Source organism: Zootoca vivipara, chromosome 14 (assembly GCF_963506605.1).
Source record: "Zootoca vivipara chromosome 14, rZooViv1.1, whole genome shotgun sequence".
NCBI lineage: Eukaryota > Metazoa > Chordata > Lepidosauria > Squamata > Lacertidae > Zootoca > Zootoca vivipara.
Genome location: NC_083289.1, coordinates 38,214,412 through 38,240,926, shown reverse-complemented (window position 1 = coordinate 38,240,926; position 26,515 = coordinate 38,214,412). Strand labels below are relative to the sequence as shown.

Here is a 26,515-nt window from a genome sequence, read left to right as displayed (position 1 = left end):
GGGTAGAACATGGTACACATAATAAAGTGAATTACTTATAAGAGATAAACAACCCAAGAAAAACACACTACAAACAGAGTAGCCAGAAAGGACCAACCAAATAGAAAAGGAGTACCTTGCAGGCACCTCTAGAGGCCGACATAGTGTATGGGTGTGTGGCAAAAAGGATCCTCCTACTTACTGCAGGGCTGGGGGATCTGTGGCCCTCCAGATATTGCTGGACTCCAGCTCCCATGATCTTTGACTATACAGTACTAGCTGGGGCTGATGGGAGTTTGGAGTCCAACATGATCTGCGGGGCTAAAGGTTCTCCATCTCAACCGTACAGAATTACACTTTTAAAGAGTTGTGATGTGGTTTGCTGACCACTGGACTAGATGAACTTTAAGGTCTCCCCCCCTCCAACTGTACAATTCTATAATTCTTGTACTGACTCACTGCCTCTCGGCCAAGCACCCAATAAATGCCTAGTAAGTTGGGGGCGGGTCGGGTCAATGAGACCAGTGTCCAACTTTACCCAGCGTCCTTTGCGAGAACTCCCAGCAGCCACTGGGAGGGGTCCCGCCAGCAACTGGCCAACGGTCCGCTAGTGGCCTCAGAAGTTCTTTCTCAACCGAGCTGTAGGCCGCAGGCTGGGCTTACCTCGCACCCCCCCCCATACATACACATACGCCCCGTTCTCCTCAGCCGCGAACACCCGCCATGGCCTACCTCAGCCGTCCAGCCACAGAGCCGCTCCCCTCCTCCTCCTCTCCCGGCCCCTCAGAAGCAAGCGAGCGAGCGCGCCTCCCTCCGCTCCACATCAGCAGGCGCCGCACCCCGGCCTCCTTCCCACAGGCGAGATATAAACAATCCACGCTGCGCGCGCCCACCTCGGCCGCGCCCATTGGCGGCTCGGCTCGGCTCCCTCCCCTCCCTCCACGTCCGTTTCCTACCTGCGTCACTCCTCCTCTTGCTCCTCCCGCCCCCAACGAAAGGGAGAGGGCGGGGGAACGGCATCATCTTCCTGTCTTCTGATTGGACGCTTCCCTTGCTCAGCGCCCGGCATAGCGCTCAAGTCGCACGCGCAGTAAGTCCGGCGTGATGACGCCAGGGACCCTTTTCCATCTCTCTCATAGGCTTAAGGGGGGCAAACCCAGTTCCTCCCTCTTGAACAAGGCGGTGGAGATTTTCTGAATCAATTAAAAAAAAGAGAGAGAAGGCGGTCTCCGAGATATAATTGGCAGAGAAGGAAGAGGAGTGCTGCCTCATAGGACGTGAGGCAGCCGAAGAGTCCCTGGTGACCTTCTATTGGTTAAAGTTTACGTCACTCAGTCTTGGACGGAACAAAGGCGGGCAACGTGGTCCCCCAGCTGCCGCTTCATTGGTCAAGATTGATGTCACTCGAGAGAGGACGGGCAAAGCAACTCCCAGTTGTCTGTTCATTCGTCAAGGTACATGTCAATCACCTGACGAAGTCGGAAGTGGTGAGGAATTGCTGAAGCAACATGGAGGAAGCCACAGAGGGTGAGTGATTGATGGGCTTTTAAGGCATAGTCGTTGGGGAAGGTGATTGGATGTTAACTAGGCTTCTTGTACTTTTTGACATCTGTGGAGAAGCAGATGTTCAACAACAATGGGATAAACTGCGCTTGTCAGATGACTATCTGCTGTTAAACCACAGGAACTTTTCCCAAAGAAATAAGAGCAATGATGTTAAACCTGCCCTCCAGACGTTGCAGAGTTACAGCTTTCTTCCTTAGTTGAGGCTAATGACAGTTGTGCTGGTGCAAAATAGAGAGGGGTGGGGGATGTGCTAAGATCCAAGTTTGGAGCAAGTGCTCTTCAATGAGAAAACCCCAGCAGAGGTTTAAAGCCACTAAATATACAGCAAAGTAAAGCAGGGAAATACAGGTTGTTAGATCTTTAAAATATGTGGCGAAACCCAGCCAGATGGGCAGGATATAAATAAATTATTGTTATTGTTATGTCCCTCCAAGTGAGTTCTAAAATGTCCCCTTTAAAAGTTTCTTGCTAAAGTTTCCCTCTTACCCCAGCATCAGAAGAAGACTACATGTTTGGTCAGTTTTTTAAAAACTCTTCAAAGATCAGGTTCATGTGCATTTCTATACATCAGTCAGAAAAGTTGCACAGGCAATACAACTTAGCTTAGTTACAAAGTGGTGAAAGTTCCAGCTCAAACCTCTTCACATGCTGAGCTTCTCAGGTAGACTGTGTACAACAAGAGGCTTTATTACCTATTTTCCCAAGGCGGGCGGAAGGAAGCCTGGCAGGACAGCTTACTCTACCACTGATCAAAGTTGCCACTGTGCATTTTCCTCGTTTCAGAGCCACATATAAAATGAAGAGTTAAGGTTCATATTCAATTTCCTGTTGATTTGGTGTGTGAGAAACAGTTGGCCCTCCAGACGTTGCTGAACTTCCAACTCACATCAGCCCCAGCAAGCATAGCCAATGACCATGGATGATGGGAGTTGTAGTTCAGCAACATCTGGAGAGGCTCTCTGCTTCCCCATCTCTCCTTTCCCCAGAGTTTTTGCAGCCCTGCTAGCACAGTTGCTTCAACCATCTTTCCATCAACACTGCACTCACAATCTCCTTTATCATTTTGCTTGTTCAGGCACAATATTCAAGTTGGCCTGTGTTTCACCTATTTATTTCTGAAGGTGCCTTTATAACTGAGCACTAGGTTGTTAACTTGCCTTGTTCTCAGCTGGTAATTGCCATGACGAGATTGACATTGAGTACTACCATGTGGCAGGTCAGATCACTTGGATTTTAAGAGCTCCCCCGTGTCTCATTATTTGACTGCATCTGTATGTGTTTACTAAGAACAATGCACATATATCCAGCAAAGTTATGTGATATAGTTAATTTCTTACTGCCATGTTTTCCACGCCAAATTTTACTGCATAATTAATACCAATACACTTGGCATTGAAAACTGAACACTAATACTGTTGTTGTTGTTTAGTCGTTTAGTTGTGTCCGACTCTTCGTGACCCCATGGATACTAGATTGGACTAATTTGCTTTTTGGTGACTGTCCCAAAGCACATATACCAGTGGTTAGGAACCTAAGGCCTCCAGAGGTTGGTGCACTCCCAACTCCCACCAGCCCTCACCAAAATGACTGATGGTTAGGGATGATGGGGGGGCCAAAGTTTCCCCAACCTGACATATACTTCACATGCGCTAAAATTAATCTGAACAATGTTCAATGCTTGAAACTGTAAGTCCTTAATTCAGTAAGTGCATGCTATTGAAATGTCATGTCTTAAAACATTTAAAGTATCCAATAAAAATTATTTACAAAAGGTTCTTGTATCAGGACGGGGGAAGGAGAGGCCAGTGTCCAGTTGTATACAGCAGAGGAAGGTGTGCTCTGCAGAAGTGTGGGGGGGTGGGGGGAGAAGTGCAGGGTGGGGGAGGGGGCGAGCAGAACCCCCCCCCAATATTTTGTTCAAGTTAGCACCTATGAATGCAAGATTTGAATGTTGGCAGAAGGACTTGCATTTGGTGTGCAGTGTTTTTCAGAAGCTTAGGCCTTGCATTGTGCACTGTGGAGGGACAAATAGGGATCTGCCCTGCCAAACTCTGTCTGCTGTCAAACAGCCCACAGTACCCCTGCCTTCTTACATGTAACCAGCCCAGGTGGACAGCACTGCTAGTCAGCTTCTTCAGCCTTGATCTCCATGTTGCTATTGTAGAACTCAGTAGGGAGGAGGATGGGGACCAAAGAGGAATTAGTTCAGGCATCCCCAAACTGCGGCCCTCCAGATGTTTTGGCCTACAACTCCCATGATCCCTAGCTAACAGGACCAGTGGTTGGGGAAGATGGGAATTGTAGTCCAAAACATCTGGAAGGCCGAAGTTTGGGGATGCCTGAATTAGTTGATCCTGCCTGTCATTGTTTTATTCTATTATTCTGTTAAATGCAGGGCACAGTATTCCAAGTCAGTTCAGTTTAGGACATTGTGGTATATGATATGAGAAATGGACATTAGATAACAAATAAGTTGAGAGATTGGGGGGGGGGATAAATCAATAAAACCCAACTTAATTAAAACCCAACAAATAACATACTATGAAAACTATCATTATTTCAGTTTCCACTTTTGGTTTTTATAACTATTAGTCATAATGAAATAAAGCATATAGAAATAAAATTTAAATAATCAAGCTTTCCCAGTAGACTTTTTACATTTACTATATAAAATTATCCCTGCAACGGGGTGAGCTCCCGTTGTTCGGTCCCAGCTCCTGCCCACCTAGCAGTTCGAAAGCACATCAAAGTGCAAGTAGATAAATAGGGACCGCTCCGGCGGGAAGGTAAATGGCATTTCCGTGCGCTGTTGTGGTTCACTAGAAGCAGCTTTGTCATGCTGGCCACATGACCCGGAAGCTGTCTGCGGACAAACGCCGGCTCCCTCGGCCTATGGAGCGAGATGAGCGCCAGAACCCCACAGTCGGACACGACTGGACCTGATGGTCAGGGGCCCCTTTACCTTTTATAAAACAGGTAGCAACTGTTTATTCCTTTCGAAAAGGGGGGGGTATTAACACACTAGCCATTTGATAATACCGTATTTTTTAAATCATATGGTTAAGTGTAACAGTGACCAACAGTACAATTCTATGCATATTTATTCAGATGTTTTATGGTGTTCATTGATGCTCGCTTCCACGAAAGTGTACGTAGGACTTGCAGTCTAAGAGCCTCAGGGATGAATGAGGAAGTTCCTGTTTCCATCCTTATCTGCCATGAACTCTCTAGGTTGTAAAATAAAAAAATTCCTTCAGTAGCACCTTAAAGACCAACTAAGTTTATATTTTGGTATGAGTTTATATTTTGGTAAGTTTATATTTTTGGTACTTCTTTGAAGAAGTGTGCATGCACACGAAAGCTCATACCAAAATATAAACTTAGTTGGTCTTTAAGGTGCTACTGAAGGAATTTTTTTTATTTTGCGTCGACTCAGACCAACACGGCTACCTACCTGTAACTAACTCTCTAGGTTGTCTTAGGCAAGCTACTCTCTCATTGTCTTTGCATCCGCAATAAGGGGATAATACTTGCCTAAGTTCCAAGACTGAAGGATTATTGAAATTCTGTATATATTATATATCACTCTTATCATCATTACATAAAGTTAAGAGAATTAAAGTGTAAAAATGACTTATTTTTGTGTGGAACGACTCAATTTTACAGATATATTCTCCTAATTGATTGGAGTGTTAAGTCTCTGACTTGGGAGATTCATGTTCAGCTATAAACGTTACTCGATAAATCTTGACCAGTCAATGTCTTTCAGCCTAACCTACTTCACAAAGCTGTTGTGAGGGGAGAAGTCTATTATAGATAATAGATGTGACAAGACAGCTATGTTTGAGGTGGAAGCACAGGCCAGAGAGGTGATTAATAGCTGGAGTTTTGTAACTGAGGGATTAAGAATTTCAAATTTATAGAGTTAATCAATACATTATTTGACAAAAGAAAGGAAGGTGACATTAGTACGTGAGTAGTTCAAGAATGGACCTATAATTACCGGTATATTGTCCTTTTAATTACCCACTCATAATTATCTTGTCCCTTTAATTACCTGCACATTATTTATTTACTGGTGCATTGTACAAATATTTATTGACATCCTTATATTACTAATATAAGTAACCATAAGAATAAGCCTTAGATTGTGGGTTGTATCCAACTAAGTCCTACTCAAAGTAGACCCAACAAAAGTGAATGAATGGTCATGGCCATTCATTTCAGTGGTCTACTCTGAGTAGGGCTAGCATTGGCTACAACCCTATTTATTTTATTTTAAAAAGTATTTCTATACCATCATATCATAAGATATCAAGGCACTGTACACTGTTAAAACATCATTTAAAGAAATAAAAATACTGTGTGTGCTCATTTTAAACCATGATGATAGATTTATAACGAACACTGTATTATATACAAATAACAATATAAGTTGTGTAATATTTTTGTGTGTGTGTTTGTTTAAAGATATAGGGATCATGTTTCCCACCATCGCTCCTTAAAGGAAAAATGGGATAAAAATTAGATAGAGGGATGCAATCTTAATTTTGTAGCTTGGGCAAACTGATCTTTGCTACTCAATTACTACCACAGCCACGTTCCCTCTTTCTTGTCTTTTCACCAATAAGAAAGCTAAATGCCATCCAGAACACTCTCTCTGTGAATGACAACTGACAAGCAAGCTTCTAATATTCAACATGACCTCATGCCTTTCTCAATAAATATTAATATTTTAATATTAATAGCCATTTTAGCAGTAGGAAAGGGGAAAAGATCACCCCAGTGTTACCTTTTGTGGACTTCCTAATGACATCTGCCAAGGTCATGGTTGGCTCCATCTCCAAGGAATCTTGTTGCTTCGATTGATTTTGATCCCCCACAGGCTGCCAAGAATTCTCTTCCTCAGTATCCATCTTTGAATATCCTTTTAAATGTCCGAAATTCTCTGCTGAGGAGATAAGTGTCTTCTGCTTCTGATACGGTTGGGGAACTTAAGCCTTATTAAGATGTTCCTTCAGTCTAGCTGTGTGAGAGGGTGCAGGAAATTCCTGGGTGACTCAAGTTGTCCATCCTTATTCACCTTTTTGCCTCCCGAGTCTATGATCACTTAATGGCTGTGTTTACATTTTACAATGGGAGACATCCTGGATGGCTTTGTTACTACAGGAGCCAGTGACTGAGGTGTCCTGGAATTCTAATCGCTATGGAATTTGGCTGCCAACTGTCATAAGCCAAAATGCCACAACTAGCTAGTGCAAGTGGAGGTCTGAATTGAGAGAATTGCTAATACAAATGAGAGGGGGGAATGTGTTGGGTGCTTTGATGAATTTGTAATTCATAACAGATTTTGGCTTCAAATATTGTGGGAACCTACGGTATACGTTAAATACTTAATTGAGGGAGAAACTAAAAAGGTGGCTTTTGTGGCAATGTATGCAGTTGACGCTGTGGTATAAACCACTGAGCCTTGGGTTGCCGATCAGGTCGGCAGTTTGAATCCCCACGACAGGGTGAGCTCCTGTTGGCTCGTTGCTCGGTCCCAGCTCCTGCCAACCTAGCAGTTCGAAAGCACGTCAAGTGCAAGTAGATAAATAGGTACTGCTCCGGCGGGAAGGTAAATGGCGTTTCCGTGCGCTGCTCTGGTTCGCCAGAAGCAGCTTAGTCATGCTTGCCACATGACCCGGAAGCTGTCTGCGGACAAATGCCAGCTCCCTTGGCCAGTAAAGCGAGATGAGCGCCGCAACCCCAGAGTCATCCGCGACTGGACTTAACAGTCAGGGGTCCCTTTACTTTTTTATGCAGTTTCATACATTGAAATCTTACTTTGAAGTAATGTCCATTGAAATCAGAATAGGTTTAAGATTGTTTATTGTCTTGTTCTTTTTTTTAACCTACTTTTGTTGTTCTTAAATATCCACATTTTTTATTTTTAAAGCAACCTGCAGTGTTCATTTCCAAGCATTTTATAGAGAAACCATGTTGGTTTTAATGTATCAAGGTGTGGGTTGTTTGCTTGGCTGTAAGTCGCTTTGGGCTGTCTTGGGAAAGGCTAAGCAACTAACAAATTTAACAGATAGTAAATACATGACCACAGAGCTCACTCTGTCCTCAATCGGCTGTATTGCATATTTCTCCCACTTTAGGGTTTCCAAATATACATACATAGTACTTTTGCAAACTTCGGTTCCCCCGCACCCTCATCCCTTACCTGCCAAATACTGTACCATCCTTTTGTGCCTGACAGATGCCATTTTGTGCACATAACCAACCTCACTTGCAACCAGAACATTGGAAATCAGACGGAATGATAACCGTTTTCTCACCCTGGTACTCTTGTCCCTTACAGATGGAGGTAACCTGGCTGGGGTCCAGCACATTGTCGTGGTGCTATCGGGGAAGGGGGGCGTAGGGAAGAGCACCATCTCAACAGAGCTGGCTTTGGCTCTGCATCACACTGGGAAAAAGGTATGTACCATGTGGTATAGTGGTTAGAGCACTGGATTGTTATTCATTTCGTTTCTATTCGCTTTATAGTTTTTTTTGGGGGGGGGCCTTAAAGTGGTTTACACCCTACATTAAAACATCAAATAAAACAATCCAGAATCAAACATCAATGAAGAAAGTCAAGTATGCATTCAAAGCAACATAGTTAAGAGGAAACTAAAATATTATCTTAAAGATTTCAAAATAAAACTTTACAAAGGAGGTCAACTACAGTGGGACTTTGACTTACGAGCTATTCGACATCCGACGTTTTCAAGTTATGAGCGGAAAAAGTGGCCGCACGCTTCCGATTTTCCCGACATCTGAACGGAAAACCCGTTCGCGGCTAGATGCGGTTTCCTCGACTTACGAGTTTTTAGATGCGATTTCCTTGACTTACGAATTTTTTTGTTTCCAATGCATTCCTATGGGAAACTCTACTTACGAAGTTTCCGACCTACGAATGTGCATTCGGAATGGATTAAATTTGTGAGTCAAGGTCCCGCTGTACAAGGATGCACATTTAAAGCAGCAAAGTGAACAATGACAAAGTTTTCTTAAACGTTTCAAAAGAAAACATTACTAAAGGAAGTCAAATATAGAATGCACATTTAAAACAGCGTAATCAAAAAGAGAATAAAATATTATCATAAGCATAGAACATGTCTGTTGCTGTTGCTGCCAGCCTCAGCTTTTGCAGCTGGAATCAGGCAAACAAATCAGGCAAACAAATCTAGGCAAGTATGCCTTAATTTAATATTACGTACTCATCTCTTGTTGTTGTTTTTTCAATACTCAGAAGTATTTGAAACAATATTTGGGGACAGGAGGAATCTATAACAGTGCGGTTAATGTGGTCTAAAAGTTGTAGTCTAGCAAAGCTGGAGCTTTACACGCAAATTGGTTTTAGGTTTGGGTTTTAGGTTTCCCCCCCAGAATAACTAGAAATATCTAAGAACATGACCACTCGGCAGTATATGCCTGTGTACATTGTTTACATCTCAAGAAGCAAAAAACTAAGGCCCTCAAAACTGTAACGTTAATTGGAGCTTGTTCCCACCCCCCAGGCCAAGAAATTAAATTAGCTGTATTTTCTGGGGTGCAGGGAGTTAATTACACCATTGAAATGACTCAGTGTTACTAGTATTTTATCCACTCCTTATGTTGCATGTTTGAAGGGAAGTGGGAGAGCCCATGGAGTATGGGGTCAGGGAGTTGGAAGACAGAAGAGAATTAGAGTTGGTAAATGGAAACTTTGGTTGGAGGAAGAGGGACAAAGGGGATTAACTGTGTGGGATTGGGTTTAGAGCAGGCATCCCCAAACTTCGGCCCTCCAGGTGTTTTGGCCTACAACTCCCATGATCCCTAGCTAACAGGACCAGTGGTCAGGGAAGATGGGAATTGTAGTCCAAAACATCTGGAGGGCCGAAGTTTGGGGATGCCTGGTTTAGAGTTTCAGGTTCTCCCCTTCATGGGGTCCCCATTACGTGAGGGGTATGGGCCAGACTGTGCTCTTTGACCCTCCCCTTCTATTGAGTTCCCAATGGCCCACCTCTTCATTCTTCCAGGTGTTTAGGCAATGGGGGGGGAGCTTCAGGGGGAGTCTGCTGTACTCCTGTCAGCTCCCTGGGTGGGCCGTTGGGAACTGGTTGAAGTCAGAGGCCCCAGCGAGCACGTCCTTCCATGTGCGACAGGAAATGAGTGGACAGGGCTGTGTTCTCATTCATTGCAGACTTTGGGTCACCGCGCACTGGTTTTCATGGGTCCTCAAATAAACACTAGGCACAACAACAAGAATCCACCGACAGCATATGAATCAATCTGGTTAACCTGATCCAAACAAAACCCACGCACACACACACCCCACTCACACACAAAATCATATCTCACTACAGCCAACCAAAGACAAGCAGTCACACCCTAGGCCACCCCCAACCTCTCTCACTACCAAGGAAATACAACAAGCAAACAGTAAGAGAACCCACACAAGTGACGCTGACACAAAACCCCACATATACACTAAGTAGAAGAATAGAAGCATTACCACCCAACCCCACTCACCATTCCCCCCATCTCCCCCTTTTCCCCTCTTTTCTTTTCTTCCTAACCTAACACTTTATGTATCACTACTGCCTCACAACAAATGAAACTGATCTGTAGAAAACGCAACTTGAAAAAAAGAGACAATGCACGTATTTTTGTAAACTAAGAAATCTTTAATACAAATATATATTTTTAAAACACCACCACTGGGCAATTTCACTGGGTAAATTGTTGCTGAAATCCACACTTAAAATGATTTGAACACCAGCTCCGATACCAAACACCTACGCAGTGCTGTTAGCACGGTAAGACAGCAACACTGTTTAACATTAATTTTTACACACACACCCAAAGGAGGTAAGCATTTAAATTTACTGTATGTGCCTGGGTGCTCCATAGGGAGAGTCACCTGGAGGGGAAAAAGTTAATTATATCCCTGAAACTGCCTACAAAACCTTACAGGTTTGTATCCATTCATTATGTTACTAATGAATGTTTACGAAACTGTGTTTTTTAGATATGGAAGTGGAAAAATCTAGCAGTGGGATAAAATTCCATGATGGAAAATTTTTGCCTCCATCACGTTGCTGATTGGTAGTGCTCTTTCTTCCCTCCCCTCCCTGTCTGACTTGCTCCCTCCCCAGAGGCCCATGTGGCTTGACCGTGGCATGGCCTGCTTGGAAATGAATTTCCCCAGGACTATCCGGGGAGATAGGAGGCTAAGGAGAGAGTCCATGGTGAGGACAGGTAAGGCCTCCATGTGGGACTGTAACCCAGTGAAACATCAGAGGTTCAGTCCATGGGTAATCCCAGGTTCAAATCCCCTCCCCATGGTCTCATTTGAGAAAGAGCTCAGAAGAGATGGAGCCGAACCCTTGAGAAAAAGGTTGCAACGTTTGGCGATGTGACATAATAGTTGCAGGTTTGATCCCCATATGGGACAGCTGCATTGCAGGGGATTGGGCTAGATCAGGCATCCCCAAACTTTGGCCCTCCAGATGTTTTGGACTATAATTCCCATCTTCCCTGACCACTGGTCCTGTTATCTAGGGATCATGGGAGTTGTAGGCCAAAACATCTGGAGGGCCGCAGTTTGGGGATGCCTGGGCTAGATGATCCACAGGGTCCCTTCCAACTCCACAATTCTATGACTATGATGTGTATGAAATCATGCATCACATAGAAAAGTGAATAGGGAAACATTTTTCTCCCTCATGACACTAGAACCAGATGTTCCCCTTCCCCAGCCCTTAGTGCGCTGCCCATTCATGGACCGCTTTGTCATGGATGCCTAGAAGGCTGTTGACCCATCAGAAATGGAGGAGGCTCAACGGGAATGGGAGGTAGGAGGGGTTTCTGGTGATCAGCTGACTAATGAGCTGCTTCCAGCAAGCGCCATTTCCTGGTTTTGTAGGCATGCTGGCCACATGACCTGGAAGCTGTCTGCGGACAAACGCCGGCTCCCTCGGCCTATAGAGCGAGATGAGCGCCGCAACCCGAGTCAGACACGACTGGACCTGATGGTCAGGGGCACCTTTACCTTTACCTTTTACATATGGCTGTACTGATCTGAGCTGATCTGCACATCTTGAATGCCAGAGTAGGTAACACACACACACACACACACACACACACACACACACACACCAGCCTGGGGACCTAATCCAGCCTCCCCTCCCTACCCAAAAAGCAAACATTTTAGTCCTCCAAGACCACACCAATTTTCGCAGGGAGCAAGGGTAGGGGGGTTAAAGTATAGGTAAGAGTCATGAGGGAGGCACAGCAGTTTTCATCCCAGGCCAGCACCCTGATGTGGAGGCAAATCACCCCCTTCCTGGTCATCAGCGCTGCTATACTGAAGGACTTGGTTGCTTACCATTGCAGAATGGTACGGATAGAATTCAACTTTATCCCTTCCTGCAGTTTTCACCTACTTTTCCTCGGCCTGCTATGCCATGTCCAGAGAAAGGTTTTATATGCTGGGCTTGCAAGTTGCTTTTTTTTTTTACTGAACTGGGCCTCCCCATTTGTCTTCCAAATGCAGGTTGGGATCCTGGACGTAGACCTCTGTGGCCCCAGCATCCCGCGCATGCTCAATGTGCAGGACCGAGATGTTCACCAGTGCGACGGTGGCTGGGTGCCGGTCTTTGTCGACCAAGACAAAAGCATTGCCGTCATGTCCATTGGCTTCCTTCTGGAAAAGCCAGACGATGCCATAATATGGAGAGGACCAAAGAAAAATGGTATGGAAGATACAAATGTTTACTTACCCGCGTGCCCCTGTTAGTGATATTTGGCCTAAGCCAGTCGGTCTTGGGGACAACCACCTTTTGAACTCAGTTGCCTGGTGGTTTATTGTCTCCCCCACCCCCCCTGGGCAGCAAAGCAAGTGACCTATTTGCAAATGGGTAGCACATGCCCCTGTTTCCAAGTGTGTCGGCTACAATGAGTAAGAATCTCCTCCAGGGAACAGTGCTCCAAGTTAGCTCTTCGCACTCTGAACATGCCCTGGGAGATACAGTTCTGCCGTGTTGTTTCTCCTTCATGGCCTCTTGTTCCGTGTATCCAGCCGGCAGTTCCCAGCTCCTGCGGGAGGACAGAGGACTAGCACAGGGTCTACATGGGCGGCAAGTGACTTGGGTGAACCTAAAGGAATGTCACCATCGTCCTTCTGAATCCTTTTCAAAATCCCTGCATGGGGCCATGTGCTCAGAAAATACATGCTATTTAGTCCTCGCCTTTCTGCATGGCACCCCAGGGGCAGCTGGCAACCATAATCAAGAAACGGCGACAAACAAAATAAGAGCAGGGGAAAACAGTCAATTAGAAACAACAACAGCCACACAGCTGCCAATTTAAAACAAGTATCAACAAAGGAAACTTGATTAAATTGCAGGTCAGTTTTTTAAAAGGGATTGCCCTGTTAGTTCTCCGTTGCAAGGGAGTTCCAGAGTTTCAACACCTCCATTAAGAGGCCTTCTCTTGAGTCTCCTGTCCTGTGCAAACAAGCCTCTGATATCGGTGGGGCATAAACAAGCGCATCTTTGGAAGATCTTTAGATTTGGGCAAGTTTGTATGGACGGGGTTTGCAGATAGCAAGGTCATGTACAGCTGGTGGATTCACCGGAAGAAGTGAGCAGACGACATGGCGGGTTACGCTGTTTTCCTGTGACCTAAGACAGACTGGTCTTTGGCCACACCCCCATTACCTCCGCCCATTTCCTGTCTTCATCCAGGACAGAGGTGTGGGGGGGGGGCCTGCTCCTGTCACCTCGGGGTTATTGTGTGAATTGTGTCTGTGTGGGTCCTCCAACGCTAGTCCTACTTGGAGCAGAACCATTGAAATGAATGGACATGACTAACTCGGGTTCATTCATTTCAGTGGGGCTACTCTCAGTAGAACTTAGTTGGATGCAGTCCAATATATTTTCCCATTCTATACTTCTTTATAGCTTTGATCAAACAGTTTGTCTCCGATGTCGCCTGGGGAGAACTTGACTTCTTGATTGTGGATACACCCCCTGGCACATCCGATGAGCATATCTCCACCGTAGAATCCCTTCGGCCTTATAAGCCTCTTGGGGCAATTCTTGTTACAACACCGCAGGTACAGATGACTTCTCTCTTTTTCTCGTCTTTTAATTTCTTGGATTTTCCTGCAATTTTTAATTAAAAAGAAAATATTAATGCACCTGTACAAAAGTGACAAATAATAGGAACAAAGCAACTATAATAATAGCTACACACACACATGCACACACAGTTAAGTACACACCTACAAATCTTTAAACTGGAAGTGTCTATAATCGAAACTTAAGGGGCATCTAAATAAATTTTATAAAATATATGTGTAGCTTTTTGAAAGCTCTAGAATTCACACTATAATTTGTGTGAATTCATCATAAAGTATAAATGTGGACTTGGTTCTGACGCTGTATGTAATATGAGCCAAACCATGTCTTAGTGCAAATAAACCAACGGGCGAGTTCCTGGAGCGAATTCCTCGCTCGCTCCTGCTGCTGCCCTGCTCCTTGGAGCCAAAAGCTGAGCAATGACTTGACCCCATATAGCAGGGCGGCAGCAGGACCAGGAGATGAGGCAGGAATGGCTGCTCTGTGCCTATGATCTTCACTCTGGGAACCACACTGGCTGTTTGCACTAAACCATGGTTTGTCATAGCATTCATTGCAAACTGGATATTTGTGTCTCTAGAATTCACTAAATTCCCCCTAAATTTATCCCCTTTTTAACCATTGTTCTTAGTTCTCATAAAATACGTTATTTCAGCTTTGGTTCCCTATCTTAGCTATCTATTTTCTCATGTTACATACTTCTAGGTAGTTTCCAACATAAGTCGCTTGGGGTGATACTGATTATAGCATCAGAGTTATTGCTTTTTTGAGGTTCTGGGCTATTCTCTCCGAAGTTGCCCTTCAGCATTCTGCTGGGCACATTGAATCACCATGACTTTCAGATGAACACAAACTAGCATCCTGGCACTGCAGGATACTGGAAATTTTATTTGAGAATCCTGAAAATATTGGCTTTACTGTAATCATTTTATATAGGGGAGGCAGAATCAATGTGCTCTAGTCTAGGCGTTATTTCTCAAAAGCAATTTCTGTAGCCGTGTATGGACACCAGGGGGTGCTCTTATAACCACAAGACACGTTTTTGGGGTAAAGTTTCTCCCCTGCGCTACAGTTGGCTTGTATAATACAGTTCCCAGCATCTATTGCATAGATTAGTTATCAACTACCTGTATACCTGCCAAGTTTCTCTCTGGAAGTAGCGCTGCCGACATTTTGGAACTGGGCGGAGCATGCTCAGAAGTGACTTTTGATGCTGCTGTGCCCAGTTCCAAAATGGCCGCCGCACCAGAAGTCACGCTGCAGCCATTTTGGAACTGGGCACAGCAGCATCAAAAGTCGCTTCTGAGCATGCTCCTCCCAGTTCCAAAATGGCCGCCGCGCCAGAATAAACCGGGGGGAAACTAAAAAATCTGTTTTTTCGGCTGGGGGCAGCTGGAAAAACGGGGGTTTCCCGGGGAATACGGGAGACTTGGCAGCTATGACTACCTGTCCATCATGACAACACAGCTATTAGTTTTTTTAAAAACATAGGGTTTGACAGCCACATCCATTGTAGCACAGTAGTACAGGATTTGCTCTGCGTGCAGAAGGTCCCAGGTCTATTCCCTGGCATCTGCAGGGAGAACCAGGAAAGACACTTTCCTGAAACCCTGGAGAGTTGCTGCCAGTCAGAGTGGACAATACTGAGCGAGACGGACCTGTGGTCTGTGTGGGCATGAGGCAGGTTCCTATGTCCAAACCAACCATGCATCCAACTCAACTTTCAGCTTCCAAGGAAATTGCTGCTAAATGCTCGCTGGTGCATCTGACAGCTTTGGATCAAAGAACCAATGCAGCTTAAGCGACTTGGTATGAGGCAGCTTCCAGTATCGTATGGAAATTCTCTACAGTTTTGAGATTTGCTTTGAAAATAACACATTTGCGGCCACTGAGGAGGTTGCTCACTTTGCCAGACCTGTTTGCCTATTGCTCAGCTTTGCTCCCTGCTGCCGCCCTATTACCACCGTGTTACTCAAGATTATCTCCTTTCTTCAGGCTGTTTCTGTGGGGGACGTGAGGCGAGAGCTGACCTTCTGCAAGAAGACAGGTTTACGGGTCCTTGGGATCGTGGAGAACATGAGCGGCTTCGTCTGCCCGCACTGTTTGGTAAGAGCTAAAGGCTGAGTTAAGCTCAGCATGCGCAAATTTATTAAGAGCTGAGATTGGTGGCCATTGGAGTGATTTTTTTAAAAACCTGGTTGCAGGTGCAAGTTTAGGGTTGTGTCCTCTGGTGGAGCTTCTACAAGCATTTCTGCTTTTCCAGGGGAAATAATTGCTAATGCCTTATGGCATGATATTTGTGAGAGAGAGAGCTGACATTTCATGAGTCTTTTTCTTTTTGGAAAGTAAATACCAGGTGCAGGGTGGAAAACCAGTTAGGACTCCCGACACTGTGATCCTAAAGGAAATTCCTCCTGCTGATGCATTTTTGCCCAAGTGGGAAGCTTCTGTTGCTCAGATAGCATCCTTTAGACCAGGCATCCCCAAACTGCGGCCCTCCAGATGGTTTTGGCCTACAACTCCCATGATCCCTAGCTAATAGGACCAGTGGTCAGAGATGATGGGATTTGTAGTCCAAAATATCTGGAGGGCCAAAGTTTGGGGATGTCTGCTTTAGACGTTCCTGGTATCAAGAGAAGCTTTGAGTGTGGGGATCTTCATCAGGAGCACAGCATTAAGAGGAAGGGAGCATTAGGGCAAACTGCTTGGCACCACAGCAGAAAACATTCTCCCCTCCTCTTTCCCTTCCTCTTGACCAGAAGGTGGGAAACGTCTTGGGTTAGGCTGCCCCAATAAGAAGTGAGTTGAGGGCATTCACATATACCTGATAGCTCGACAGCTGTAGTCCATGCATCAGTAACCTTGAGACTGGATTACCGCAATGCACTCATGTGGGGCTGCCCTTAGGCTTGGTTGAGAAGTTGCAGCGTGGTGCTGAATGTAGTGGCCAGAACTCTCATGGGGACAGCTGACAGACAACATTGCTAAAACATCAGCACTGGCTGCCAAGCCAGGTTCAATTCACGAAGCCCTGAGCAACTTAGGTCCAGGGTACCTCAGGGACTGGCCTAATCCAGCCTGCTGGTCAGTTTAATCTGACCCCTGTGGCAGTTTATTTCCTGGGGTAAAATTCTTTAAAAAACAACCCTCAACAACTTCAACCCTAGAAAAGGCTAACAACTTTGGTCAGCCCTTGTGGCCCTTCACTTCATCAAATCTGGCCCTCTTTGAAAAAAGTTTGGAAACCACTGTGAGTCAGTAGGTGCCTTCTGTTTCTGTTTGCCTTCTGTTTAAATGCCTTTCCTATGCTGCCAGGCAAATTAAGAAAAAAATATTTCCATAATAGTTAATTGATTGTCTCTGGTTTTAAATTTTCACATTTTTATTTTAAATAGATATTATTGTAAACTGCTTTGCTGTTTTTACGATGTAGTGGTATATAAATACGTATTTATATGAATTAATTTATTTACCTTTCCTCCAGAATTTCCTCCCTACTTTTCCTCTAGAATTAAGCTTCCTCTTCTGTTCTAGGAATGCACCAATGTCTTTTCCAAAGGAGGTGGACAGGAGCTGGCCAAGCATGCCGAGGTCCCATTCCTAGGTGAGTTTATCCGGAGTACCCTCTAGGAGAGCATTAAAAGTTGTAATGATTGTTTTCTTGTGACTTTGATATCCACAAAACACTTCAAATACGGTTAAGAAAGACCCCGGCCATAAGGCTGTGTCAGTCTGGACCTTGACAGGGGGCATCACAGGACAGATCCAAAGCAAAGGAGGACAGAGCTGTGATAGATGGAGTCAGCTGTAGGAGCCAGCTAGAGGAACCACTCTGAGAAAACTGAGTTGATGATTGAATACTCAAATTCCGCTTCTCCTGCAACCACATTGAGCTCAAAGCAGGTCACAATGATGGCAGTAACATTAAAATTAGCAAACATTACAGTGATTATAATCATCTCAACAGCTCCATAAGGCAAAAAGAACCCACCCCACCCCAAAACAAATTAATCAAACAATTAATTTCAATTCAGTACGAACTCAGAGTGATTCAAAGTGTCAGAAACGGCCGCTGAGCCCTGCGCCAGATGACTCACATCCTCTGCCAAGGGGCTTCCTCTCCCACTGTAACAGCAGAATCTTTCACAGTTTTAGTCTCAACTTTCACCCTCGAGGAAAAAAAATGATCTCTTAGCTGGATACAACCCCAAGAGCAGCTGGGACAGGGAACCTGTGACCCAGTTGTTGGACTGCCATCAGCCCAAGCCAGCATGGAGCTTGGTCAGGGATCACGGGAGATGTAACCCCACAGCCTTTGAAGGGCCCACAAGCTCCCCATCCCTGTACTTTAGAGCTTCATTGCTGGTCAGTATACAGCTGTTGTCAGGTAGGATGGGAGGCAGGAGAGCCTTCCCGTCTTTCCTCTTTTCACCTTCTCTCCCTCTTCCCTCTTAAATCTCTCCTGCCTTCTTGCAACAGGATGCGTGCCTCTGGACCCCCAGCTCAGCCAGAGCTTGGAACAAGGCAGAGACTTCCTCCAGGAATTTCCCAAGAGCCTGGCGTTCCCTGCGCTCGCCGACATCGCCCGGCAGATCTTGGCTGGGGCGTCCGCTTGCAGCTCCTGAAACGGAAGCACAGGCTGGAATCGACAGGCACCCAGCATCTTCCTCGTCGCACCAAGAGAAGCGAGAGAAGCTGGCCAGGAAATGGGGCGGCTTTTGAGAAGGCTCAACAAGGCAGGGGGAGCCTTTTCGGAAAGCGACGGACTCAGGGGGGCTAGATTTGGGCAGAACACAGCATTTGCCTTCTGTATGAGTGACTGCAGTGTCTGCCTTGGAACGATCCACCTATTGGTGGGTTTGTTTGTTTTTAGCCCTTTGTTCAGTTTTTCCAAGGCCAAGATCTCGACCAGATGGTGTTTCTGCTCCCTTCCTCGGGCAGGACAAATGAGAAGTTTACACACACACACAAAAAGCAGAGAAGTACCAGCAGGACGCTGGCACTCTGGTGCTCCCTGCCTTCCACCTTCCTGCGCTGAAGCCTTGTGAACTCAGTTCAACATGTGCTGGGTGATGCAGCAGTCCTCGTGAAAGCCTCCGCCAGCAGTTTCTTGACTGCTCTGCAGAATTCAATTGCAAGTCGGTCATCTTGAGCAACCCACATCCAATAAATCATATTTGCTGCAGTCAAGACTTCTATGTGCTTTTTTAAAAAATTGCATGCCCATTACTTTTAGGGCTGAGTTGTCTTGCCCCATCGGCCCAAATGTGGTGGACTACAACTCCCATCATCCCTGGTGTCTGGCAGCATATGGGGGACCCAAAGTTGAAGAACCCTTGTCTATATCGGTGCTTGCATTAATGGGGGGGGACAGGTGGCACTGAGGCCCCAGCAGCCGTAGCTTTTGTGTGTATGTGTGTCCCACAAGCTCCTCAATTTGGATTTGTAAGTCCTGCCATTTGCCTAAAATTAGGGATTGTCAAGTGATTGGAGTTATGGAATCTGCTGTTGCTGCTTAGAGATGCATCGTTTAGAGATTTTTTCTGACCAAGCAGTCAACCTATATTATTTAGAATAATGTATAAAATAAGGGGCCCCCATACTTTTGTGCCATAATTCCAGCAGCTGCCTGAAGTTCTGTGTTACCTTGTTGCTAAACAGCCAGGGACCGATCACCAGCAGGGAGTGTGGCTCAAGTGAGCTTGGCCAGAGCTGGTAGCGAGGGGGTGGCCACCGCACAATCCTTTATGCCACATGTGTACTTGCACACATGCCATGCTCCAATAGGAGGGATTTTTATACCCAAGCTTTAGTAGATGGGTGAGCAGATGAGGTTGCTGGACTAATGAAGAAGCTCCAAGGGCCCTCCACCTGCTCTGCGCCATTCTCACCTCCCACATGTTGCATCTGTATAGGTCCGACTTTGGGGATCTCTACACTTGTTCCCTTTAGTACATCCGGCTTCCAAATTCCAACCACCTGCTAGGGCAGTCCAGTCTTCCTCTCCCCACTTTATTGTTATTTTCCTCTCCTGACTTTATTTTAGATCAATCAGCAGTCTCAACCAGAAAAAATAAAATCTAATTGCACAGTTTTGATAACTACAATTCCCCAGGGCAGAATTCCACAACCAGCACTTCTTGGACTATTTCGAATGACATAATCGATAACAGATTAGAACTGCAGGTCAATGAGATATTGTTATTTTCCTCTCCTGGCTTTATTTTACAACTGATATTCAATATTCCATGGTGATTGAGCTTCTTCTTCTTTTTTGTTGGGGTTGTATATATTTTAAGCATTTCCCCCCTGTACTTTTGCAAATCTTGGGGCTCCTACAAGTAGGCAGATACTCATGGATCAGTGAGGCCTGTTTTAGCTTTATTTCTGTCAACATTCATCATCCAAGTTCACTATTAGGCGTGAGATATTTCCAGTCTCTGAATCAATAAGATCAATCAGCAGTCTCAACCAGAAAAAATAAAATATAATTGCACAATTTTGATAACCACAATTCCCCAAAGGAGAATTCCACAACCAGCACTTCTTAGACTATCTAGAATGGCATAATCTAACAGATTAGAACTGTAGGTCAATGAGATAAAAAAAAATCTTCTGAATTTTGATTGGCTGTGACTGGTTCCCAAGCACTAAACGTTTTATTGCATCTGGCCAGTGCAATTTAGGTGATAGCATGTCTGCCTGGAGAGGAGGGTCCCATGGTCAGCATCTGCTTGAGGTCACAATTTTCTTGTTTAAAGGCTGTTGCAAAAACGTGGCTGATCTAAGGGAGGGGAATCTATGCCTCTCTGGGTGCAAATCCAGAAGGAAGTTATCTGCAAGCTCCATTAAGAACATAAGAGCTCTGCTGGATCAGGCCAAAGGCCCATCTAGTCCAACATCCTGTTCTTACAGGGGCCAACCAGCTCCCCCACTGGGAAGCCCACAAGCACTCAGGGTTGTGGGTTTGAGCACCATGTTGGGCAAAAGATTGCGAGGGGTGGACTAGATGACCCCCAGGGTCCCTTCCAACTCTACAATTCTGTAAGCAGGACCTGAGTGCACTCTTCCCACTTGCAATTCCCAAGAACTGGCCTTCAGAGTCATACTGCCTCCAAGAGCAGAGGTGGAGCATAACACAGATTGTGTGTGCATAAACAGAATTCACACCAATTGAATGAGATGTCTGAACATAATGTGACAATCCTTCATGTGCCTTTCGCTTTCTCTCCAGAGATTCTGCCTGGGTGAGATGGAGAAATGAATTGCGATTGGTCTCTGCATTTTTACAATACAGTATTTATGTTGATGGTGTTACTCATTGATTTATTTTCTTCAAGCACAAGAAGTTTTGAAGCAGCTCGTTTTATCTACTTACCTATATTACAGCCATAGCTCAGATCTCATGGTTCCTATTTAGACGAAACATCTTCAGAAAAACCAAAAGGCTTTGTCTTAGTTCTGAAAGTTTATTAACCTGTTGCGGTTTATAAGTGTCTGGCATCCATGGGAAAAGCTGCCGAAAAGCTCCCATGCGGATTTTGACACCATATCCATCCTAGCACAGTCACAGAGCATCTGCTATGCATGCAGAAGGTCTCGGGTCCAGCCCCTGGCATCTCCAGGCCCCTGGCCTAGAACTCTCTGGAGAGCTGTTGCCAGTCAGTGTGGACAATACTGAGCTAGATGGACTAATGGTCTGGGTTCAGGTTAAGGCAGCTTCCTACATTTCTATATGTATCGGAGCCTCCCTCTGACATGCTTACCTGCCAGCGAAAACAGCAGCAGGCTGCAATCATGCTTGGATCAGCACCAGGTGGCACCCTGTGCGGGTCTGAGAGGCACCATTTCAATTCCACAGGATACCCCAAAGCAGTACTACATTGCAGGCTCCAAGATCTGAACACTGGAGACTCCACAGTGATTACTATCATTATTAGGGACCCAGGGCAGGAAATATCCTGTCAAGACCTCAGGGCCCTGGCAATTGCCCAAGGGTGCCACCTGCCTGTGCCAAGCCTGATGAGTATACAGTGGAACCTCAGATTACGTACCGTCCTCCTTACGAACGCTTCGGCTAACCCAGAAGTAGATGCTCCTGGTAGTGAACTTTGCCCGGGATGCGAGCAGAAGTTGTGCGGCGGCGGCGGGAGGCCCCATTAGCGAAAGCGCACCTCAGGTTAAGAACGGTTATGGGTTAAGAACGGACCTCCGGAACAAAGCCACATCGTGGCGTTTCCTGCGCCTGCCGAGCCCGTTTGGTTGCTCGACTTGGAATTGAGCATGTCAAGTACATTGCGTCAGGCTCTTGGGGTCAGGAGTGCAGTCCTTGAAGGTGCCAGAGGAGGATAAATGTCCTAACAGTGTTGGGGGAGGAAACACACATACCCCTGGGACTGCCTGCTGAAATGCAAACCTTATGAAAATTTTACCACCCATCACACAGGCTGCCCCTTCCAGGGGATAGCACGTCCAGAAAGTAAGGGGAAAGGGGGTGTTGAAAGGCACAGAGGTGGGACCGTCCCGTCCCCCTTTCCCAATAGATCAGGGATGAGCATTGAGCAACCTTTTTCTGTTGAGGGCCGCCTTCCCTTGGGGCAATCTGTCAGGGGCTGCTATGAGGGGGACCAAAGCTGGTAGTGGAGAAAGGAAAAGGTTAAAATGGGGCCACCCTCTTTTCTTTCTTTCTGTCACCTCCCTCCCTTCTCTTCCCACCAGTGGAAGGACGGTCCTCTCTTGCCAGGAGTCTTAACTGATTGCTTGCAAAGGCCCAAGGGCCATATAAAATCAGGCTGTGGGCCACCCCTGCAAGAGATGCATTAAGTCAAATCATGGGGTCCAGGAGAGCATGCTGACACCAGCTATACAGAAAGTGTTTTTTTGGGGGGGGAGCAGGGGAAACCAAATAAAAAGTACCAGTATTTAGCAATCAGCAAAATGGGTGTCTTGGATGTCCCGGAGATCAAGTCCTGCTACCTCCCCGGGGCTAAGGCAAGTGATGTTGTTGTAAGTATATACAGGAGCATCTCCTTCTGTGATGGACTGTGTGTACCGCAAGACAACACTGGGGTGCTGCATGGCAAAGTTTCTAAGTCCTTTCAGGGAGCAGTTGCATTGCCACTTGTTTCCTTCCAGCCACAGTTGGACGAGCGAAGGGCTCAGCCAATCCACCGAGAAGGTTCTGAGTGAATTGTTCCCGATATTCAGATATCCCAGCCTGGGGAAGGAGCGGAAGATGTCACCTTCCAAGGCCTCCAAAGAGTTGCTGGAGAGGTCGAGCCAGGAGAGGCGCAGAAGTGGGGTGAAGGCTTCAGGAGAGATGTCTAGCAGCTGGTTGGAGGACAGGAGGAGGTATTCTAAGTTCCGTAGGCCTGCAAACTGGTTTGGGGAGAGGCTGCTCAGCTGGTTGTGCCTGAGGTCCAGATCAAGGAGTTCGTGCAAATCGCTCAGGCTGTGGTCCTCCATTTCTGAGATGGCGTTGTGTCTTAAGAAGAGCCTCCGGAGGCTGGAAAGGTCGGAGAACATCTGTGGCCTTATCCTGCTGAGGCAACTGTTTTCCAGGTGGAGGCTGTTCAGCTGGCTGAGTCCCCTGAAGGTAAAATCTGGGAGGGTCTTAAGGCAGTTCCCAGAGAGGTTCATCACTGCCATGTTGGAAAGACCAAGGAAAGCCCCAGCCCTGATTTCTTGGATATGGTTGTTGTTGAGCGTGAGAACCTCCAGTTGACTCAGCTTGTCGAAGGCCCTTTCCGGCAGGCTTCTGAGTTTGTTGTTCCCCAGCTGCAGCTCCTCCAAGTACTGGAGGTCTTTGAAGGTCCTTGGCCTCAGACTGGCAATGGAATTGTTGGAGAGGCGCAACACATGCAGGCTCGAAAGGCCCGCAAACGTGTCTTCAAAAAGCATGGTGAGGCGGTTGTGGGACAGGTCCAACCATCGCAGAGACTTCATGCCCATGAAAGCCCGTGGGGCGATGGCGTTGATTTGGTTCTGACTGAGGTAAAGCTTCTGCAGCTTCTGCAGCTTCATGAAGATGTTGCCCTTGATGCCCTTCAGGGAATTCCCACTCAGGTCCAGCTCTTTCAACTCACTGAGGCTGTAGAAAAGCTGGTGCTGGAGATAGTGGAGCTTGTTCCCAGCCAGGATCAGCTCCCGCAGGTTGGGTAAATCGTGAAACACTTTGTCCGGCAGGACCACCAAGGAGTTCCATCCGAGGTTCAAGTACCAGAGATTGGAGAGCCCAGCAAACACACCTTCCTCAATCTTGCTAAACTGGTTGTTGTTGAGATGTAGGGAAACCAGGTTCTGCAGATGGAGGAAGATGTTGGGCGCCAACGACTTCAGCCGGTTGTGCTGGAGGAGCAAGGAGTAGAGTTCCTCCAAGCCGTGGAAGGCGTGTTGTTCGATGCTTGACAGGTGGCTGCCCTGAAGGTTGAGAAATTCCAGGCTGGAGAGGTTCCTGAAAGCAAGAGCTGGCAAAGAAGTGAAATTGTTTCCCTCCAGCCACAACATCCTCACGGCCCTGGGCACGTCTTCGGGAAGGCTGGTGAGGTTTCGCAAGCTGCAGTAGACACTCAGCTCATCATTGCGTTCATCGTAACTGCAGCCACATAGGCTGGGACACTTCTGCTTTTCGGGGCTGGCCTGTTCGTTGGTGGCCCCCGCTTCAAGGGGCTGAGACCTCGCTGCCAACAGCCAAATGAGAGTCAACGCCAACACTGATCCTGTGGGATAGATTGTGACAGAAGCTCTTAAACCAGGGGGGAAACAAGCTGTGCTGATGTAATACCCCCAAAAATCATTGGACAGCCCTGGGTGTGGCTTCTTTCCCTCCCACAACATCCTTTGATTCTCATTTCAGCCATCAGGTAAGGTTGATTTGATTTCCCCAGGTGTAGATCTTCACTCACCCCTGCTTCCCTGGTGGGGAGTGGCATGTTGTGGTTTGCCTCAGTTGCCAAAATGCCTTGGGCCAGCCTGGTGCCTCTGCATGGAAGCTGCTGGGAATCTAAAGTGGGGAGCCTGCTGCCACCCTCAGGTCTTGCTTGGAGGTTTCCCTTAGGAATCTGGCTGGCAACTGTGAGAACAGGATACCGGACTAGACAGGCCTTGGGTCAGATCCAGAAGGGATTTTCTTACGTTCTTGTGGGCATATCACAATATTTGAATACAGGTGATTCAGAACCAAAGGCCTATTCTCTTCAGCATCCTGTTCTCACCTTGAAGAGAGAGCTTCTTCTATCCTTAGGTCATCAGCGGCAATTTCTCTCTGTGTTAGGATGACCAGTCATAAGAAAAGAAGACGAGCCCTCCTCCGGATCAGAACTAAGGCCCACCTAGTCCAGCATCCATCCTAGTCTAGGGGTCAATGAAACCCCTATTGGAAGTCCAAAAGCAGAACCTGAGCACAAACGCTCTCTCTTTCCCGCTCTCACTTGCTCTCTTTCTGATTTCCAGCAACTAGCACTCAGAGGCATACTTCCTCCAACAGTAGCCAGTGACAGCCATCTCCTCCATAAATTTGTCTAGACTTCTTTTAAAGCCATCCAATTTGCTGGCCATTCCTGCATCCCGTAGGAGCAAATTTCACAGTCTGTGTGCTGTGCAAAGAAGGACTTTGTCTATCTGAACCTCCGCTGAACGTTCCCGAGTTCTAGCATTACGAGAGGGGCAGAAAAAACTTTTCTCTCTCCATTTTCTCCACACACCACAAATCATTTTGTACACCTTTCTCATGCCGTTCCTTACTTTGTCTGCTAGACTAAAAAGTCCCAGATTATTACAGATGTCCCTCCAGCCCCTTGATCGTTTTGATTCTCTCGCTCATCACAAGAGCCCACCTGCTCTCCCAAGTTGGAGAGGAGGAGGCAGGGAGGCTGACTTGCACTCATTCGGAGACCTGTCTTGCACAGCTCTAAATAAACGCACAGAAAGGAATCGTTGGAAAACCACAACATTCTCCCCTTACCTTTGTTCATCCTCATGCTTGCTGGTGAACGTCTGGGGAGGCAAAGGTCTGCCCAGCCACCTCAGGCAAGTTCTGCTCTTTGCATTTCCCCGCCTGCTGCTAATGTAGCAATACAGCAGCAACCGCCTTGACGCTTGTCCAGCAGTTTACGGACAGACTGCTTTTAACCAGTCCGTCACCGGTTTAGGAATACCATTAGGTTTGCATTGGGGACACAGCCTGGATTTTAGCCCTTGCTGCAACACTGCAACAGGAAAGGGCTATTGCCCTCATGCTTTCATTGTAGGATTCCCAGAAGCATGTGATTGGCCACTAGATGGGCCTTTGGCTCTCCTTGATGACCAGCACTTGCAATGCACAGAGGAATTACCCTGATGACCCAATCTATAGGGAGGGTAGAAGGAGGGGTCACACTATGGGACCATCGAACACTGTGTTATCTAATCTGACTGGTTGTAGCTTTCCAAGACAGAGTTCTTCTCTCCTGCCCCCAATTCTGCCCCCTTCTAGTTTTTCCTTGGAGATGCTGGGGATTGAACCTGGGACCTTCTGCAAACAAAGCACTGGGCTATGGCCCTTTCACGAAGGGAGCCTGTCTGTTTTGCTTATGGTTGGAGCTAGATCTGTGAAGAAGCTAGAGTTTCCCAAACTGGAGGCTATCCATTGCTTCTTTGGCCTAGAATTCAGGACGTCAGCTGAGACCTCGCCAAGCTGCAAACTTACGGCAAAGGTGGGGGAACTTGTTCACCCCGAGAGCCATGCTCCTTTTTGAGCAGCCTTCCAGGGTCCTCAGGCTGAAACCGGTTCCTCTACAACAGGCATGTCAAACCTGCGGCCCTCCAGATGT

General features: G+C 46.5%; 3 protein-coding genes across 4 annotated transcripts in view; 1 reads left to right on the top strand and 2 right to left on the bottom strand.

The window, feature by feature from the left end:
• Window positions 1–1,106, bottom strand: part of SPSB3 (splA/ryanodine receptor domain and SOCS box containing 3) — a 16,096-nt gene extending 14,990 nt beyond the window's left edge. Inside the window, exon 1 of one of the 2 annotated variants that reach the window (XM_035130715.2) lies at window positions 936–1,106. In XM_035130715.2, coding sequence (XP_034986606.1) covers window positions 936–1,002 — 67 coding nt within the window. In that variant the 5' untranslated portion in view covers window positions 1,003–1,106. The other variant, XM_035130716.2, reaches the window with a different exon arrangement.
• A 258-nt stretch (window positions 1,107–1,364) lies between these two features.
• On the top strand, window positions 1,365–18,331 carry NUBP2 (NUBP iron-sulfur cluster assembly factor 2, cytosolic). The gene is made up of 7 exons (XM_035130717.2): window positions 1,365–1,506; window positions 7,895–8,013; window positions 12,119–12,317; window positions 13,527–13,681; window positions 15,702–15,812; window positions 17,241–17,310; window positions 18,186–18,331. Exons 1-7 carry the CDS (start codon window positions 1,488–1,490, stop codon window positions 18,329–18,331), a joined length of 819 nt encoding a protein of 272 aa, XP_034986608.1. The 5' UTR covers window positions 1,365–1,487.
• A 1,024-nt stretch (window positions 18,332–19,355) lies between these two features.
• IGFALS (insulin like growth factor binding protein acid labile subunit) lies at window positions 19,356–26,129 on the bottom strand. The gene is made up of 2 exons (XM_035132148.2): window positions 25,669–26,129; window positions 19,356–24,424 (listed from the first exon to the last, which is right to left on the bottom strand). Exons 1-2 carry the CDS (start codon window positions 25,682–25,684, stop codon window positions 22,629–22,631), a joined length of 1,812 nt encoding a protein of 603 aa, XP_034988039.1. The 5' UTR covers window positions 25,685–26,129; the 3' UTR covers window positions 19,356–22,628.
• Window positions 26,130–26,515: the final 386 nt, after the last annotated feature.

Excerpts from the sequence above, each read along its gene's own strand:
- NUBP2 (XM_035130717.2), top strand. Across the intron at positions 12,318-13,526 it reads GAGAGGACCAAAGAAAAATG|CTTTGATCAAACAGTTTGTC; the intron begins GTATGGAAGATA and ends ACTTCTTTATAG. Across the intron at positions 15,813-17,240 it reads TCGTCTGCCCGCACTGTTTG|GAATGCACCAATGTCTTTTC; the intron begins GTAAGAGCTAAA and ends CTTCTGTTCTAG.